Source organism: Antechinus flavipes, chromosome 4 (assembly GCF_016432865.1).
Source record: "Antechinus flavipes isolate AdamAnt ecotype Samford, QLD, Australia chromosome 4, AdamAnt_v2, whole genome shotgun sequence".
Taxonomy (NCBI): Eukaryota; Metazoa; Chordata; class Mammalia; order Dasyuromorphia; family Dasyuridae; genus Antechinus; species Antechinus flavipes.
In genome coordinates this window covers 330,360,488-330,381,317 of record NC_067401.1, presented here as the reverse complement: position 1 = coordinate 330,381,317, position 20,830 = coordinate 330,360,488, and the positions used below count along the sequence as shown (strand labels likewise).

General features: G+C 35.6%; 1 protein-coding gene across 3 annotated transcripts in view; it reads right to left on the bottom strand.

Annotated features, from left to right (window-relative positions):
* Positions 1 to 20,830, bottom strand: part of AIG1 (androgen induced 1) — a 312,358-nt gene that overhangs the window by 37,649 nt on the left and 253,879 nt on the right. For 2 of the 3 annotated variants that reach the window (XM_051997873.1, XM_051997872.1), the window contains exon 4: positions 6,367 to 6,482. In XM_051997873.1, the coding sequence (XP_051853833.1) occupies positions 6,367 to 6,482 (116 nt within the window). Of the gene's footprint in view, positions 1 to 716; positions 744 to 6,366; positions 6,483 to 20,830 lie in introns of those variants that run through there. The other variant, XM_051997874.1, reaches the window with a different exon arrangement.

Genomic DNA, 20,830 nt, shown 5'->3' with positions numbered 1-20,830 from the left:
CTCAATAACTTATGTTGTAGCCTGATAAATTTTTTTGACAACTTTAATAATTATTTGGAAATTCTCGTTAATTTTGAACTGAAACTTGTTTCTCTGTAACTGATAGCCATTGGGTACTACCTTTGCCATCTGAAGCCAAGGATATTAACAACTTCTTCCACATGACAATTCTTCAAGAATCTGATGGGAATGAGTCATATTTCCTGAGTCTTTTTCTCTAGTTTAACATCCTCCAGTTATAAAAATGACTTCTCATTATCCAACTTGTACTCCCCTATGTGTTCTCTAGCTTGTCAATGACTCTCTTAACCATACAACTACATAATCATACACAACTTCTTCATGATAAATATCACATATAATATATTCTGGAAATTTTTTCTTTATGTGAATTGACTTTTATTGTTTTGATGGCATCAATTTTCTTGTCAAGGTTCCTTGTCTCAGTTCATACACATGTAAGAGAAAATAAAACATGACTCAGAAGGGGTTATCAAGAAAGCAGATGACCTTGAGCAGCATACTACAGGTCATATTCAGCTACCTGCCTATTTTTATAAGCCCCTCAGCTAATAATGTCTTCTACATTTTAAAACAAAGTTTTTATTGTATTTAAAAATGTAAAAATCATTCTTGGATCTTGAGCTGTACAAAAGCAGACTTGGCTATATTTGGCCAACAAGTTAAACTGTATATAATGGCCTCCAAATAGGGGTGTGCTGGTAAATGTATAATAACCGAATCTGTGGAATAAAAAAAATGTACACAAAACACACATTTAAGTTTAATCTGCATTACTGACATTTCTCCATTACTTTCCTAAGTCTAGACAGCCAACTAAACAATACACCAAGTCCTGATTTATACCATTTGCCAGTATCTGAGTGTAAATGTTCATACTGAAAATATTACAATTAACTCTTCTAAGTTGGTGGGAATTGACTACAGCACACCCTTCCATCAAAGCATTTCCTAGGGACACACACAACACAGAGGAGTAGAAATACAGATATCCATACAAGGAAAGCTGTCAATATAATTAGATTTTTTTTTCCCAGAGGGACACTGCTTTAGCCACTAAGAATTTTTAGCTGGTTTTCTTGTTGCCCCTCCTTCCAATAAAATATAAACATATTTTAAAGTGTATATTGAGAAAAACAGCCCAAGAGTTAGAACTTTTTTTATATTCTACCTAAAGTCCTATTTCCTATAGGAAGCCTTTCTCTACTCCCCTTCATTCCAGTACCTTCCCTCCATTAATTATTTCATTTATTCTGTATGTAGCTTGTTTTGTATTATATATTTGCACATAGTCCCCCTCATTCAATTGTAAGTTCCTTGACTTTTGCCTCTTTTTGTATCCCCAGAACTTAGGGGTAGTCAGAAGGTGATAAAAAATTACAATTGTAGCTAGGATGGAGTTAATTATAAGTGTCACAGTGCTTGATACATAGAAGGCACTTAATAAATGTTTTAGTGAATTGAATAAGTTGGAGCAAGGAGTCTGATTGTCCAAAAAAAGACTATTGAGAGCAGATGTTGCCTTCTTGCTGTCAGAGCTCAATGTCTATTTCTCCCAACTATGCTAACAAATTTCTTTGCTATCTTTTCTAGCTTGATTACTTGGTAGGTTCAGCCATCTTGGACTAGTTTGTGTTCCCTATTCCTGCCTTCACCTCTGCCACTTCTGTTTCTCTTTGCATGTAATTCCCTGTACCTAGAATGGCAACTCCCTCCATCATTACTACTCTTTCTCCTTCAAAAATCCAAATTGAGTGTCACTATATGTTGTTTACAGAAAACACATTTAAAGTAGGGTGATACTACTGAGTAAAGGTAAAAGGCTGGAACAGAATGCTTCAGGTGAAGTAAAAAAAGCAGGGGTAGCCATCCTTATCTCAGATCAAGCAAAAGCAAATTTGATCTAATTAAAAGAGAGAAGGAAGGAAACTATATCTTGCTAAAGGGTACCATAGATAATGAAGCAGTATCAATATTAAACATATATGCACCAAGTGGTTTAGCATCTAAATTCAAATTAAGTTGCCACCTCCTCTTTGATGCTTTTTTTGTCTTCTTAAGTAGAATGATCACATACCCATCTTGAATTTCTAATGGATAGTGTTTGTCTTCTCCTTGAAACTTTTATTGTATTTAATTACTTTCTAAATTATAGTTATTTTTGGACGGATGGATGCCATCCTCCTGGATTGTAAATTCCTTAAGGGCAGATTTTATGCCATTTTTAAAATATCTTTCTGACCAGAGGATCTAGAATATTGCCTAACACATATTAAGCACTTTATTAATTTTTGTCAATTGAATCAATTGGCTTGAATCTCTTGTTGAATTAGTTGACCTGTTGAGTAATGCCTGGTTTGGCATTTTGGGGCTTCTTCAATTTCTAGGATTATAAGGTACAAGATGTAGAGGAATTAACTGTACCTGAATATTATGTGCTGCATATGTATGTGCATGTATATGTTAAAATATGAAGTTAAAATATAAAATATATATGTTAAAAATAAAATAAGATAAATAAAAATACAAAACATAGCATAATATGCACAATCTAAGCATTCTTTTTTGCATGTATGCATTTGTTTTGGGGAAGAGAAAGGGAAATTCAAGAGAAGAATATGGATAGGATCATAAGATCATAGATTTTGAAAAGAGGGAGGAAGAATCTTGGAGGCCATTTGAGTTTAATTCCTCATTTTCCACCTGAAGAAAGTGAAGTCAAAGAGGTTATGTGACTTGCCCAGAATCACACATGAGGTGTCTCTAAATCTGACTCCAAGTCCAGGGTTATGTGGCAGCTTGGTGCTACAGTGAATAGAACACTGGATCTACAGCCAAGACAACCTGAACTCAAATCTGGTCTCAGACACTTACTAGTTATTTAATTTTGGGCAAATCACTTAACTGCCGTCTGCTTCAGTTTCCTTATCTGAAAGATGTTATAATAATAGTATCAACCCTACTCAGGTTGTCATGAGGATAAAATGTAAATTTTTTTTGTAATATGTAATATACAAAATAATACATTTTGGCAAATGTAAATTGTTTTGTCAACTTTAAAAAAAATGCCTTGTGAATGCTAACTATTGTTATTAATAATCACCCGAGTAATAATTCATTGCACCATGCTGTCTCCCAAGCAAGTTGAAGCATACAGCAGAGGACTTTGACTACCTGGCCAAAAGGTCTTATTTAACTCAGGAGGCAGTGGGAAACCATGGCAGGTTTGTGATCCAGGCAGTGACCTGACCATAGCATTTTGACAATAGAGGGAAGGATGGACTGGAGAAAGATGTTTGGCACTAGAGGGAAGGATGGACTGGAGAAAGATGTTTGGCAATAGAGGGAAGGATGGACTGGAGAAAGATGTTTACAAAATATTAGGAAAGACTCATAAAGTACTATTTGGCACACAGAACCCACTATAACAAAATGCACTAAAGAAATAAGAATTTCTTGCTGAAAATCTATTTCTTAGATTGCTGAGACAGCTGGTGGTACAGAGGATAGAGCTTGGGTTTGGAGTTCTGTAGAAGTGAGCTCAGATCTCATTTCTAAGACTCTCTGTTTCCTCAACTATAAAAATGAGGGTAATATCATTCACCTCACAGAGTTGTTATAAGGAACACATGAAAGAGAATTGAAAAAACAAAACAAAACAAAACACTTAGCACAGTGCCAGGTACATAGTAGGTACTGTATAAATGTTTATTCACTTTTCTTCCTTTCCCCAAAGGGTTAAATATTCTTGGGTCCTAGGTCAGCTTGGGGAAAGTATAAATGGCAACAAGAAGCAAAAGAAGCACTGCCAGTCAGGGGCCTCCTTTCCCTTTCTCTTTCAAGGTGTAAAGTTATCCCCAAGTAGTAAGGGAGATCTATTTATTTTGCAATTACCAAAGGATATGGTAATTTTCTGAAGTTTTGGCAGAGGGTCCCAGACTTTCCAGTTACACCATTGGTAGGACATTAAAGGATTTCATATCTGGAAAATCTGGCTGTTGTTGTTGGGCTCATGGGCCCAGAGATGAACTGGGAGAGAGAGAAAGCAAGAAGCTTTTTGGTAACAATTAAATCCCTGGATTTACATAATGTGACCTCCAATGTGTGGGGCATTGTTTGGCTATTGGCTTTGATAGGAATGCCGGGGGCAGAATACCAAAGGAAAAATTACACTTTGAGAGCATTCTCAGGACAAACCTGAGCGAACTAGCTGGCTAGAGCAAAGACATTCCAAACAAATACTGGCTGGCTTAAGGAATATGCAAAGCTGGCAACAGCCCTCAGTTGGCTTGAAAAGAGTGAGTGGTGCTTCATTTTACTAAGGGATTTGGGGGTCTATAAAGAAGTATACATGTATTTCCCATGGGCTTTGGTGCATAACTTGAGATAGTCACACAGACTGGAAAGGAAAGCACATCAGAACAGAATTCTTGAACCTCTGGGGCCCAACAGGATGCAAATGATTTGACAGCATATAAATGACTTTGCAGAAACATAGCCCAAGTTCCCAGAATACAAAATTTCCACTCCCATCCATATAAAAGACGTGGCTACAATGTAACAAGATTAATTTTCTTGTGTGGCTTGTAAACTGGTTCCCAAGAAGGAGTTTATTTTAAAAAAATAATAATGTTTTCACCAATGACAGCATCATTGCAGTAGGTTAATAACCTCCCATAGCAACAACTTTGAGAAATGCTGACTTGCAGGTAAGATTTTGAATTTGTTTGAAATCTCATTATTTTAGAGTCTCACCTCATTTATGGGGCCATTACTCAGAAGAAATAAAAGTGTTTTGATGTTTGAAGATTCTAATCCTTATAACTGTTCATGCCTTCTCTTTAATCCTTCCCCCCAAAGAAATCATCTTTTTAAAAAAAATTTATATTTTGTACTCATATACATTCATACACATATATTCATCCCTCATAAATAGAATGCAATCTTCTTGAGGGTAAGGACCATTAAATTATTTCTTTGTAGCCTCAGCATCTTGTAATAAATAGTGCTGATTGACTCAGGAAGAGAAGGAGGCATAGAATAAAGCAGGGTAATTAAGTCAACTATATAGAGAAAAAAATAAAAAAGGAAAAAAAGACAATTTCTTAATAATGGTTTTCTTTCAATAAACCATGAATCAGAAAACAAAGCAGAAGATTTTATTACTCTTATAGAGGGCACAAGTGCTTGTGGGATTTTGGGGGGGAGTGGGGCAAAGGGAGGATATAGAAACTGCTGTATGGGAGTAGTCATAAAGTTACTGAGGCCATTTTTAAAAAATGTTACTCCAGAACTGACTGTCTGGCTTCCTGGCAGTGAATCTTTCTTCTGTTCAAATTTAGGGCATTATGTGATCACTCCTTTAAACTATGTGAAATATTATGCTCAGTTTTATCGTGTATTTCTGGGCTGGCAGGAATAGAATCCTCTGTAGAGCCAAAGCTTTATAACTCACTTTGCAGAAGAGAACACACTTCAGTGACCTTCTTTGGTTGGAGTAAAGTATAACAACTGATAAGCCTGGAAGGACTTCACCTACACCTTCAAGATAAAAGATGGTGAACTAGAATCAGAATAAGAGAGAGCAGAGGGAGAAGCTGCTATAAGCCCTTCTGTTGAGTGATTTGGTTTTGATCATGAGCAAAATATGAAGTATTTCTCAAAACATTTCTGAAGAAAGTTGAAGAAGCTAAAAATCTTCTTTATCAAGTAAATCTTGTGTCCCCTAGTTAGTTATGGTCTAATTTTCCCTAAGATAACAAGGAAAATTTTTAAAAATGTTCTAGTATGTACATAACAAATCATGAAATATATTTGCACTTAGAAATTAATTCTGGAATAGATTCTAAATTAAACTAGGGAAATCAACATTTTCAGTTCTAGTAGAGGGAGTTTAAATAATTAGCCTTTTCCCATTCTGGTGTCATAGGACAACTCCATTATATAAAAAAAGGAAAGTGAAGAAAAAGAGAAAAGGAAAAAGATATACACAAACACTAAGCAAAAAAAAAAAAAAAAAAAAAAAAAAAAAAAAAAAAAAAAGTTCTTAAGTAATAAAATCAGTGTCCAAGAAAAACATTTAGTTTGAAAAAAGGATTGAAAAATGTAGCCTTGGAGAGACCACTGCTTACATGGGATTGTTCAACAAATTCCTGTTGTGTGAGGTTTGGCATATACTTTCTAAAAATATAAGCAACTGGGGAAACTAGACAAAGCCCAGGTCTTGGACCAAATGAGGCACGCAGTGTGAATCTGTTAGTGATTATATCCATAATGAAATATGTGCCCAAATTTAGCAGTGCAAAATCTAATACAATATGAAAACACAGCATGCACAGTCCTTACCATAATATATAGCCAACAGCAAAGGTGCACACTGCAGCAAGTCCACAGCTCCTGCTGGGATACTGATGATGCGATGTCCTCATCTCAATTAATATAAATGGCAGCACTGTTGTATGCTTTAAAAAAAATCCAAAACAAAAACAACCATCAGATGAGACAGCTCATTGTCACATATACCTTGAACTATTCTTCAGTGGCAGTTGGAAGAGTATAAATTCCTAGCCAAATAAAACAAGGTATCACCAAAGTATGGGGTTCTAAAAAGATGAGATAGACTTGGCTCTGTCTATAAGGACTATACATTATTCCATTGGTGTTTCTGTTTTACTCATTATTTTTGAAGCTTTTCTATAGTAAGAAATAAGACATTGAAATGAATATTTTTATATCTACCTGAGCCTAGTCTTACTGCACTGGTCCTTGCTCATATAAGATGAGGCTTTGGCTACATCCATTTTTAACATATTGTAGAATGAATAGTTATAGTAACCAGTCATATTCTATTACAACAAAATGACCAGCAATGGACCAATAGGGGGCTGATGATGAAAACTACTACGCATACTCAAAATAAATTCCATAACCTGGAAAAGTTTAACAAAGAAGTTAATTGTTGGTTCAGCAGAGGAAAGAGCTGGAGAAAGTTGAGGCTTTCTCTTGATTCACTGTGAGTTTTATGTTACATAGATTTCAAATGAGGGAACCAGCATATAAACTTCTGCTTGAAGGCCTTTTTATTGAAATGTATTCTAGTAGTTAAGTATAAACAGTCAATAAAAATGATGTGAAGTCAAAGCTGTTGGGGAACCCAAAATACAAGGTTTGGGTAGACCCCAAAGATCTAGGGGAACAGACCCAAAACGTGTTTTGGGTGGACCCAAGCACTTCTGGCATGGATTTCTAGCTTCCCTAGAGCATTTCTGAAGTCAACATGACCTCTTCAATAAGCTTTAAATTAGACTATTTGTAGCCACATAAATCTAGGTTAAAATAATATTAATAAATATAAAGTATTACCATCTACCTATTCCCTGAAAAAGAGGTGAGAGAATAAATATGCAGAATGAGATACATTTTGGATATGACCAATTCCCCAAGAGAGGAGAGAGGGAAAGGTAAAAATAAAAGTAAATGAATGCTTATTGAAAAATTAGTTTAAAAAAGTTTACAGCACCCCAAAAGAGGCCATTGTCCTGGGAACTAAAATCTGGAGAACACATGGGCAATTAATTCTGAGAGGTCTTTTGAATTAAGTTAAAAGTGCAAGAGGCTTAAAATATTCCTATCTTCCCCATTATATTAGAAATTCCTAGAGAGTAGGGATTGTCTTTTGTCTCTTTTTGTATCCCCAGCACTTATAACCAGTGCCTGGCACATAGTAGGCACTCAATAAAATGTTTATTGAATCAAATTGAATTATGGATAGACATTTGGCAGTTTCAATTCCTTTCACCTCCTTATAAGCCAGGAGAACATCTTTGTTTTATCTGTGGTGTGATGTTCCAGGGAGAAAATTCTGAACTTGATGTTTATTCAGTGAAGTTTTTCAAACATTCAGTGGTATTCGAGCCTAATGGAAACAGGTGGTAGGTATGCCTTGGCGAGCAAAAAAGATCTTTGGGAGATCAAACAATACAGTTTTGGAAGAACTTATTGTTTATTTTCATAAAAAAAGAAAAATTATTTGAGTAGGAAATAATAAAACTGTGAAAAACCTCTGGCTCACAGATTTAACAGTGGTCTGGATAACTTCTGAGTCTCAAAAATTATAATTAATATCTGGCATTCAGAGAATGTCAGGTGGGTACACAGCACTGAGGGGAATTTTCTACTTTTTTTCCTTCGGCAGCATTTTGATAATGGTGTAGTTGCTTTTTGAATAGTATAATAGGCTTTGAAGGAAATCATGGGAAAATTTACATTTCTGCTTTTTAAAAAAAAAAATTTTTTAGAGGGAGGAGCAGGCTACAACCTGTAATTATGAAATAAGAAATTATGACGATGTAATTTAAATGTATAAGCAAAGAAATATGTAACAAATAAAGGTCAGTAAAAGGGATCCAATGGATAGCCTGCATCTTACATTGGTCATCTTGTGATATTAGCAGAAGCAAAGAAGGTTGTCAACATGCTGTATAGACCCCTTGTGATAAAGTTCTGGGAAGTCTGTGGACTATAATAGCATAGAACCAAATATAGATGGATTGTGATCTAGACATCTGAGTGGTGCAGCAGATATAGTGATAGGCTTGGAATTGGGAAAGTCAATAGTTTAATCTGGCATCAGAAATTTTATAGCTGTGTGACCCTGGGCAATTCATTTAATCTTAGTTTAACTCAGTTTCCTCAACTGTAAAATGAGGGCAATAATAGTATCTACTTCTTAGGGCTATTGCGAAGATCAAATGAGATTAAATTTGTAAAGCATTTAGTCATAGTGTCTGGCACAAAGCATGTGCTCTCTTCCCTACCTATATCTCTAGAGCATTTAGCATAGTGCCTGGCACATAATAGGTGCTTAATAAATGCTTATTGATATGGAGGGAATGCAATATCATTGAAATAACCGAACCATTTTCATGAAACACTAGAACTTTCTGGAAATATTCTATCAATATTTCTATTATAAATACAATTATTTCATATTATCTATACCTGGAATTTCAAATACTGGTTTAGGATGTCAAAGATTATTATAAATAAGAAAATTAATATTGAGTTCAAAGATGTATTTAGAAAGCTACTTTTTGTTACTTCTTAGGGAAGGGAAAATGGAAAAGGAAAAAACAACAAATCTCAAACCAAATTGTTTAAACATTATAGATAATCTTATACCTCATGGTATTTATGAAATATACTTCTGAAGATCATGATGTTAAAGACAAAGACTTTTTGAGGGGGGAGTCTCATTAGAAAAACAATCTTGAAATTCTACCTTTTACATACAAAGAACAGACCTGAAGGGAAAGTCAGGGTCTTTAACTGTAAAAACTAGAAGAGATTAAAAGTTGAGAGCTGGAAGGACCCTGGAGATCATTTATTTCCCATTTTACAAATGAGGAAACCAAGTCCCAGATAGATAAATGAGTTGCTCAAGATCATAAAACTAGTTAGTAGTAGAAGTGGGACTAGAACTTGGTTATACTGATTCCTATTCTAGTATATTCTTTATTTCTCTCCTCTCTGATTTTTAATGAATTCAAATACTTAGTGTGAATATTCTTCAGTTATTCAAGCAACTTTCAGCTTGTTGACTGGTGATCTTGCTGTCATTCAGATTTCATACCTGGAAGGGATTTTGTATAAATGCCCTATGCCAAATAGTAAATCCACCAGGAAAAGGCGATCAGAGTCTTCAAATGGATACAGAGGGATTGTCACCACCATTCACACCCACACTCACACAGCTGCTCAAGGTACTCATGTCATCAATTAATGATAGTTGTGTGGAGGAATTAGGAGAGTGAGAGATTGGTGGGGAGAGGAAATATGGGAGCTCTTCTAAAAAAGCATACTATTTTAAAATGTCTCCATATTTAGGAAAGCTGGTCCTTGGAATACTGATACTTTCTGAGAGTATTTGAATACTTGTTCAAGCTTGGCAGGCCCTAAGAGAGTTGATGTTCTTCAGATGCACCTTACAAGAATCCTGGATTGCTTTTACACTAAAATGAGGTATCATGTGTTGGACTGGACTTATCTATTGTTACGTAACTAATACAAAATTACACATTATAGTCATTTCTAATCATTGATTGAAAAGAGTTTATTTAATTTTTTTATGCAGTTACTTAACTTCAATAGTACTTGTGACTTGTGAATTACAAGTACAATAATACTTGTGATGAGATTCTGCATGGCTCCAATGAAGTGGGTACATTGTCTAGTAATTGTAAATAGGCTAATTTAAATTAGCCAATCAGGACTCTCTAAAGGTGAAACAGATCACCTTGAGATGTAGTTGCTTCCACCTCCTGAGACTTCTTTACACAAAGGCTTTATGAGCACCTGTCAGATAGGTTATAGAGGGGATGTTTGTAGAGATCCAGAGTGAAGATGGCTTCTGAAGCTCCTTCTTTTGTTTTTGTTTTTTTTTTTTTTAATTTCTACTTACTAGTATTTTTCCAATTACATGTAAAGATACTTTTCAATATTCATTTTTATAAGACTTTGAATCCAATTTTTTCTCTCACCCTTCCTTGCCCTCCCCCCTTTCCAAGACATCAAACAATCTGATAAAGATTATACACATAAAATCATTTTAAACATATTTCCATATAAGTCATATTATGAAAGGAAAATCAAAACAAAAAGGAAAAACCATGAGAAAGGAAAAAAAAAAAACCAATAAAGATGAAAACAGTATGCTCTGAAGGTCCTTTTAACTGAGATTCTAGGATAAATATCTATCCACATCTCTGATCTTTTCAAATTTGTAAACTCTTGCAGAAAAAGCTGCAACAGTTTAATGGACTAATGTTATAGATCTCCAGGTATGGATGCCATATCAAGAATTAACTGCATGGACACAGATCTATTTCTTCTGAGGAGAAATCCAAGAATTAACTGCATGGACACAGATCTATTTCTTCTGAGGAGAAATCCTTCAACTTAGTCACAGAATGGGGAGAAATCCAGACAGTCACACCCAGAGGAAGAACAGAATTTGGGAGAGAACATTTGCATTGTGTATAAAAAACAAAAAGAGTATTGTTCAGTAGACTTTCTTAAGTATATATCCTAGATTCTGCTTGCCTTGAAGAGTCAATGAGTCTGCTGACTATCACTAACTATCAAAGGGTCTTAAAACAAACTAAAATATTTAGAAGAAAAAAAAAACCTGATCTTGATTACATATATATATTTTAAGGTACATTATTCTTCTGTGTAAATCCAGGCAATAGAAAAAGTACTCTTGCATACAGTAGGTCCTATGTAACTATATCTTTAATTTCATTGAATGATAACATTTCAAAAGAGCAGTGTTAAATAAAAGTGGCTAGAATGTCAGCATTAAATTCCAAGTTAGGTAGTTAAGATTTCCTCAGTCAAATGCTTTCTAGTTTCTAGTTGACTAAGATGAGTGACTAATATAGACTCAATCAGGATAAAGAAGAATAGGAAGTCACTGAAGAAATAGTTCTCTGAGAATTTTGCTCATAATGATTTCTTGTCTTGTTGACCTGCTGCCTGACTTTATCTTTTAAATTTCATAAGAAAGGTAATGGATTGGCAGCTGGAGATTATGAGGTTCTGTGTTTCTCTAGGATCCCTAACTAGCAATCTTGGTGCTTGGAGGAGGAAGCAAAAGTAGGATTCAGAGCAAGAAACTTCATTTGTGCTCTCAAATTAACTGTGTATCGGGAACCATAACTCTATCCCTTATAGGAAGATATTCTAGAACTGCCAACTGGTAGCTTTCTAATTTATGCTAAGTAGTTGTTATTTGGCTGAGAGAACTTGATTATGCATTCTTTCATTAGGCACATTATTCATCTGAGTAAATCCAGGTAGTAGAAACAGTATCCTTGCACACAGTAGGAAATTCAAAAGAATACTTTCTAGGCAATGTATAAAGACATGGAAGCAGGTGATAGCTAGGTCAACAAAATTCTAGTTCTAGCAAGTACCATCCCAAGCTGGAGAGACTTTGAGTATGGGCCCAGCAATGGCTGTTGATCAAGGACCAGCTGGGTTCAAGGAAACTCATCACCAAGTGGCCCATGATGAGATTTGGTTCCCCTCGATTCCTAATCAGGGAGCCAAAAATGATGAGGTTCCAGCTCTCCTCAATTCCCAGTTAGGGAGCCAAAAATGATGAATTTCAGCACAGGGCAGGGAGTTTTGGGAACCCCCTTCTGGTTGGCGCAGGTCCTTCATAAATGAATATACAAACCTGAAAAGTTAAACTGGCAAAAGAAGTTTATTATTAGAATTGAAAAGTCAACTTTTGTAGGCTGACTTCTTTGGTGATAGGCCCCAACAGCCATTGCTGGGCCCATACTCAAGATCTAGCAGAGAAATCCCAACAGGAAGGTAAAGAGGATATAGTCCTGTTAGGGAAATAGGTGAGAGAGATAAAGAGGGAGTAATGCTGAAAAGAGAATGTCTTTTCAGCGAGCAGAGGTGGCAGCTATGACAAGGGAAAGAGAGGTTTCTTGGCACGATTCCTGCTTTTGGGTCCTCTACGAGGAGCTGGCCTAAAGGAAGTTTGTTATATGGGCAGCTCTTGGTCGGGGCTGGGAGCAGTTTGAGTTGGAATCAGAATAGAGAATCTTGGAATTGAATGAGTGTCCTGGACTAATGGCTAACTCAATAGAGTTGGATAGAAATCTTGATCTCCAGCTATGGCTAAGTAGGAGTGATCCTGGACTCAATTAGTCCCACCCAGATAATAGATTGAAACCACTTTTATCTTGAATCCCTGGGGTGGGTCTCTGAGGGAGTTTCCCAAGCTTTCCCCCCAAAGTCCCAGAGACAGACAGAGAGAGAGAGAGAGAGAGAGAGAGAGAGAGAGAGAGAGAGAAAGCATGTGTGTGTGTGTGTGTGTGTGTGTGTGTGTGTGTGTGTGTGTTTCGGGGCTCCCTTTGTCACTGGCAACTCTATTAAATCATAGAGGATTGTAATTATTTTTGGTAGGAGAATACCTACCCAGATTAAATCCCATGTCAATGAAAAATTAGAATCTCAATAAAGAATGATTAAAGTGACTAGGGGATGATGCTTGAGAAAAGAAGAACCAATCATAAATCACTGACTAGGCTTAATCTTTGGAAGAGCAGTCTGATTTGCCATGGAAATTGCAACTGATTAGATATGGAATTGGGGTTAGGAAGGGAGGTGGGGAAGTATTGAGGGAGAAGAAAGAGTTGAGGATGAGTTTAAGGTTTAGAATCTGAGTAATTTAAAAGTTGTTAGCACTCGGAAGAGAAGGTTAGAGGAAGACTGGGTTTAGAGGGGAAGATGAAGTTTGCTTTGGGCACATTAGTGTCACTTTGACCTCAAACAGTCTATTCCTTAGATCATAATGGATAGAAAGTTTGGATTGGCCAAAGGGATTGGCCTACTAACTACTATTCTGAAGTATAATAACATTTTGTAAAAATTCTGAATTGACTTGGTGTCTGATAAATGTAAGGAAAAAGAGGACCTAGAATTCTGGTTTTACTGAAGCCTCTCCTTTCCAATCAGAATAGGAAGCTACATAAAAGCCCAACTTACTCTACTTCCCCTTGATTTTCTCATCTTGGATCTAGCTCCTAAGAAGAGGAAATGACTTCTTTACCTTTGCTTTTCCACTTTCTTCCCTCTCTAGTAAGCACAATAATTACTATACTTTTACTCCCAGTCTTTTCCAGAACAATGCTGTGCTTCAACTGCTATCCTGATGTTCAACCACTTTTTATATCTCTCTAAGACCAAAGACAATGAACACATGGGGATAGAAAGGGAATCAAAGTCAAAGTGGAAAAGGGAGAAATGGAGAGTATAGAGGTAAAAAAGAATAATGGTTGCTTGTATTTTTTAACACTTCATGGTCTACAAAGTACTTTCTTCATGATCCTGTGAAGGAAGATGTAATAAAACCAATATTTCTTTAGAGACTTAAGGTATGCAAAGTAGTGAGCTAATATTTGATTTCATCTTATCCTCCCAAACAACTCTAATAGGCAGACATTGGAGGTATTATTACTACACTTTAACAGATAAGGAAACAGAAATGAATTTTAAATGATTTTTCCCATAAATATCAGAGATAGGATTTTAATTCAGGTTTTCCTAAGTCCAAGCCTAATACTCTATCCAACACTATACTGCCTCTTAATTTGTAAGCTTTCTTACTCCCATTTCAAAGACAGAAAATAATGAGGCTAAGTGAAGGAAACAATTTAAGGAGGATCTACCAAGAATGACAGGGTAGGTAGGTAAATGGGAGGGCAATTAGGTAACAAAGTAGAGCATAGACTCTTAAGTCAGGAAGATCTGAATTCAAATCCTATTTCACATACTTACTACTAGCAGTATAACCCTTGGCAAGTCACTTAACCCTATTTATCTCAATTTCTTTATCTGCAAAATGAGCTGGAGAAGAAAATGGCAAACTTCCAGAATCTTTGCCAAGAAAACCCCAAATGGGCTCATAAAGAGTCTGGCATGACTGAAACAACTAAACAATAATAAGTACATAGGTATGGTTTTAAGGTGAATATAAAAAAAACTTGAAAAAAAGAGCTACTTTTGGATCTCTCCACCCTAAGATGAAATGTAAATGTTTAGGGCTTAAGTAGATATTGTTTTTGTAATATCATAGGAATATATAGGAAATACTTATGTGTGTGGCTTTACTAGATGCTAAAAAAAAAAAACTCGAGCACAGTTATGTTTTGTCTTAATTAGTAATAAATAGATAGCATTTACAATGTGCTTCAAGTATTTTTGGAAGTATCCAAATATTCTCACAACTACTCTGGGAGAAAACGGTAGGCACAGTTAACATGCCTTTTTCAGATGAGAAAACTAGGTTACAGACAAGTTAAAAGATTTGCCCAGAAAAAGTGGCAAAAAAGTGTTTGAGACAGGATTTGAGCTCAAGATATCCTCACTTTAAGGTTCTGTCCCTGTATAATCTTGCTTTCAATCTATAAATTTCAAGAGGCATGCAACTGTGTCTCATAGTTAATAAGTTTTGTATGTGTATGTACACACACACACACACACACACACACACACGACGACCAAGGTCAAATTATAGGCCATACACAGTTTAACACTGAATTAATGATGTCAAACACTTGACATGAATAAAATTTGGGCTGAAGGAACTTCACATAAGTCGAGTGAACAATTCTAAAGTGGGAACAATCTCAATGTAAATTCTTAGTGTTTTGAGTAGCTGGGGCTTCTTCTTTTATAAGTAACAACTAGGACCCTTGGTAGCTCCAGAACAAGGGGAAAAAAAAATTCTGCTGTGGATTTCTGGAAAACCATGATGCTTAGGGCTAGAGACTTGACTAGGAACTAGTAAGAGTCCTTATTATTCCACTCATAATTTGGATGAAACTATCTTTACTTGATCAGTTTAGAAGATACTTTTTCCTTAACTGTGAAGATAGATACTCTTGTGGAGGTTGTATTTCTGCTAATTTTGGTTAACACAGGATATCTCATCTTAACTGAGATTTTTTTTCAAAGCTTTTTATTTTCAAAACATATGCACGGATAATTTTTTCAACATTGACCCTTGTATAGCTTTGTGTTTCAGATTTTCCACTCCTTCCCCCACCCCTCCCCTCGATGGCAAATAATACAATATATGTTACACATATTAAAATATATATATGTATAAAAAATATTTATACAATTCTCTTGTTGCACCAGAGAGGCAGATCAAAAAGGAAAGAAAATGAGTAAGAAAATAAAATGCAAACGAACAACATAATATCAAAAAAAGTGAGAATGCTATGTTGTGAACCACATTCTCTCTCTGGGTGTAGATGGCTCTCTTCATCACAAGATTATTGGAACTGGCATTAGTCACTGAGATATCTTCTGATTTGAACACAAACTAGATGCAGTTTTCTCCTGTCACTTATATCTTATTTCATTAAGAGCTAAGAGTCTGATTTTGCCTTGATTGTGGATCTCTTCTGAGACTATCAAGGCATTTTTTTGATACTGGTTTTTCTAAAGTAGATACCTATTCTCAGGAACTTGTATACCAATGACTAAGATTTCGCACAGGCCACCAAAGTATAGAGAGATGGCTTTTATAGAGAGATGCATCTATATCAAGTTCACAATGGTAAACTAGAAGTGAATAACTCCATGTTAGTGAAAATATCAAAATAACAAATAAAATAATAAATAACAACAAAACAAAACCTAACATTTAAATAGTGCTTTAAGTTTACAAAGTACTCTACATACATTATTGTATTTGATTCCCATCATAACTCTGTAAGGTAGTATGTAAGCATGCTACCTTAATCTTTTAAATCTTTAAATTTTAATTACATTATTTGCCCAATTTGCATGTAACTAATAATTAAAAAACCATTTATTAAGAGCCCATTATATGCCAGGCACTGTGCTAAGTGCTAGGAATATTAAAAAAAAAAAAATTAAAAAGCCACCTCTGCCTCCAAGGAACTTGCAGAGGGAAGAAAAAAATACAAATAAAAATATAAAAAGCAAGCTATTTCCAAGAAATAGGAAATAATCAAAAGAGAGAAAGCACTAGAATTAAATTGAAGAGCTCCTATTTTCTCATTCCAGGTCCAGGGTTCCATCCATGTTGTTAAATATAATCTGTGCCAAAAAAATGTTACCTACAACAGCTATTGGAAAGTAGATTTAAAAATTAAGATGGGTACAAACATAACCCAGGAGATTATAATAAAATGAAGAAAGGAAGAGGGAAGTTGGTTTCTTGAATTACTTTTTAGAACTGTGTATATTTACAATGGGATTGGTTGTAGTTAGGATATTATTGTGTACCAATATTGATTAAGGCCTCCTTTCAATTATTTTTTCCATATTGTTACTTTTTTTCTTAATTTTTTGGTTAGTTTTTGAGTGAGAAAAACCTGAGTTTAAATCTAGCTTTGCATAGTTACTTGTTAGTGATTCTGGGTCTGTCTGTCTGTCTGTCTCTGTCTCTGTCTCTGTCTCTCTTTTCCTTCTTCCTTCCCTCCCTCCCTCCCTGCTTCAACTTCATCATGTGGCTGACCTGTGCATCCTCCTTAAATGGGCATTCTGAGAAAATTTATCCAATCAGAGGGAGGAGAGCTAAAGAATAGAGGGTACTTTGGCAGTGAGAATATTGGGAGTAAAGTGATCTTAAAGTTTTAAGTTATTCCTGGGACATGAAATTGAAAGAAATATAGCTAAGTAAGAAATGAATTAGTGCCTTCGATGGAGGATTTAAAAAAGAATGTAGACAAGAGTCTTCTAGGATAGCCATGTAAAGACGATTTATAATTTATAAGTCTGGTGGGAGAAATCCTATCAAGGAGCTCATGGATCTGATGCCATAGAGAAGGTGTGAAGAAAAGTATTGTTTTGTGACAGCAATCTGTACTTACTGGAAATGAGGGTGGGGAATTTGGGAGGCAAGGAAATTTAATGTTAGAAGCTTCTTTGGAATAATATTTTAATTAATAAGAAAATAAGATTTTACTAAAAATTATATTTATATGCTTTTCAGAAAACTTGCTACCTAATAAATTCCTCTTAAGTTTATTGGAGTTACATTCTACTGAGGGGAAAAAATTATGTCCTTAAATATAGCATAATCTCATTTAGGAATCCAATAGGCTTGTTAAAACCTATATTCAAAGGAAAAATTATAACTTCCTGATTAAAATATTTTTACTTGAGATTCCAAAAAGGCAGGTGAAATCATCAAAATCAAGGATGCTTCCCCAGTTCCAAATGTAACTGAAAAATGAGTCTAAATGGTCTCTGTAAAACATAGAGCAGGCATACCTTTCTGAATACAAAGTAATCAGTAATATACTTTACTATAAGGCTACATCCTCTTATCATACTCTTCCATTGTAGTCTATGTGTGCCATAAAGAGTCTGAAGATCCCCTATTTATCTAACAAAGGCAGTAATTTCACATGGTTTTAATTTACCATTGTTTACGTTAAAATAAATGTTATTTTGATTGATTGGCAAAAATCTAGAAGCAGCAATAAAGACAATTATGTTTGACATGGAAACATTATAAAATCTATAACTTGATCTTTTAAAGTCTGATTTTAAATGTCCAATTTGACTTATGGGAACCAGTTCTAATGCTGCTTCATGCAAAAAGCATTAGATTAATGCTAGCACAAAGTCATGTTGCTGAACAAACATGCACTGGTGTAATTAATCAAGAATATTTCAGAAACGAATTGTCTCCAAGAGGTTATTGATTTACTGTCATGACATGCTTCCCTTTTGGGGTGTGATGATGCTATGAAGCTGAGAAGTCCTGGCATGTATTTTTCAGTGACTAAGTCTTGATCTATCTTCTTGGATGATTGCCATCCATGCACTGACATCTGCAACCACTCATGTTTGACAGTCTCATGCCTGAGCTCGGTGGCTTCCAGGTTGATTAGGATTAGAACAGAGGACTTTTGAATACTCTGAGTTTAGGAAAGCAGATAATGATAGGGGTCTCAAGAGGCTGCCATACTCTTTGTAAATGGCATCCCATTAGCAGTACATGCACATCTATACATTCCCTCATATGCACATGTTTGGAATGGGAGCCAGTTCAGTTTTAACCTTCAAGGCATCCTTGTCAGTCAGCCCTCTTTTGATTAAAAGCATTTATAGAGTCACTTTATTAAACACTTATTAAGCAGTTGCAACTTAGCTGTTCTTCACAGCAGATTCTGTGAGGCAGGTGGGATGAAGTCACTAAACCACAGAAGAGGTAAGTGCTTTCCCAGAGGTCACAGGGAATGTCAGTACAGAGGCTGGTTTTTATGCTCAAAAGCCTCCGATCTGGGATCTGGGCTTTTTGTATCTCAGAGCACTCTCTTTATTCTAAGGCTCCTTCTTTCATTGCACAAAAGATAAAATGACAAATTCATGAACAGAGCACATTGATAACCATCCAGGTTGAGGTGGAGGAGCTTATTCTACATATTGTAAAAGAGGATGCTGTTTAGAATTGGGCATCATTTGTCACCACTAGAATGGCAGGAGTCAGTCCAGAGTCCAATTTAAATCCACTCTGTTATAGTTCAAGTTCATTTCTTTTTTTTCTATATAGTCTTAACAGCCTGAAAAGTCAATACTCAATATTCATGCCTATAATTATGTCTCTCCATTGTTTTCTTGTCTCTGGGCTTTAAAAACTCATCCAATCCTGTCTGTTCCAATCTTTGATTCAGACACTATTTAGCTGTCACTTAAGATATAGGTTCCTCATCTGGACTCCATAGTCTGACAAATGCTTAATGATTGCTGAGTATATAATAAAATCTATTTCACTCTTTCTATGGATTAGATTTTGTTTAGCTAAAATATCAACAACAGACATGGATTGCCTATGACTCTAAATCATTCTAGTTATAATGCAGTAGGACAATCATTGAACAATAAGTCAATTGACCTGAGTTCATAGGATTGTAGAATAGGGACAGAATTTGTGACTTATTAGTAAAGTGAATTCCTGAATCAGGAAATTTCTTCTATGAAGGTATGCTGGGACTTTTTCTGAAAATTACAATCTCAAGAGAATTTGCCCCTGGAGCTAAGCACTGGGCTTGGAGTCAAAGATCTTAGTTCAAATCCAGCCATAGACACTGTGAACTTGGCAAATCATTTAACCTCTGTCTGCCTTGGTTTCCTCAACTGTAAATGGAGGTAATATCATCTGCTTCCCAGAGCTGTGTGAGAATCAAATGTGACATTTGTAAAACACCTAGCACAGTGTTTGGCATAGAGGAGGCACTGAATAAATTCTTGTTTCCTTTCTCCCCAAAATGACTTGCTCAACGTCATGTAGCCAATATATATATATCTGATAAGCAATATCTATTCTATACAAGACAGTCTAGCACAATTAAGTCCTGTGCCTTAAGAATATTACATATGAAACAGCAATCTTCTCCCTTACTTTTCTCACTGTAATAATTTCTTTAATATCATGAGTTTCAATAACAACAACTACTTTGTGGTCACTGCTTGTGGTGGCATCTGGAATGTGATTAACATCCAGGAAGCAGTGGACTTACCTAAGCCAAGATCAGTGAATAGGATGAAAATGAAAGGGAGTTAAAGATGCTCTCTTCTTTTATAGGAAAGCTATTAAATTAATGTCTGGTTCTTAGAACCTCTGGAGATGATGATGGCACCAGGGATGATGAGAGTTATCTCTTTCAAAGCCCAAAGTATAATACTGCTCCTGTCTGAGAGTATTAAGAGAAGAATGAAGGAGCTAAAAAGAAAAATGAAAGAAAAAAATAAGCAGGAATAGGCATGACCTTAACTTAGGCAAGTAAACAGATATTAAACATCAATCATAAGCCAGGCACCACGTGGCCCTGGACAAGTCACTTAACCTTGTTCTCCTGAGTTTCCTCATCTATAAAATGAGCTGGAGAAGGAAATAGCAAACTACTCCAGTATCTTTGCCAAGAAAATCTCAATGGAGTCATGAAAAATTGGACACAACTGAAACAAGTGAACAACAAAACTGTTCAGGCCATGGGCTAAGTACCTTTCCACCTAGATTGTTCACTAGATCAGTATTTGTCTCAAGGACAAAATATCTTTGTGCCTGAAAGTAATACAGAAAGCAATTAGGGTGAAGAATACCCCATCTTCACTTCAGAAGCCAAAAAACCCAGAAATGATCTCAGCTTCAAGTATCAGCTGAATCAAAGGAGGGGGAATGGGAAAAGTGTTCAAAATGTATAATGTAAGAAAAGGTATGGATAAATCCAAGAGATGCTTG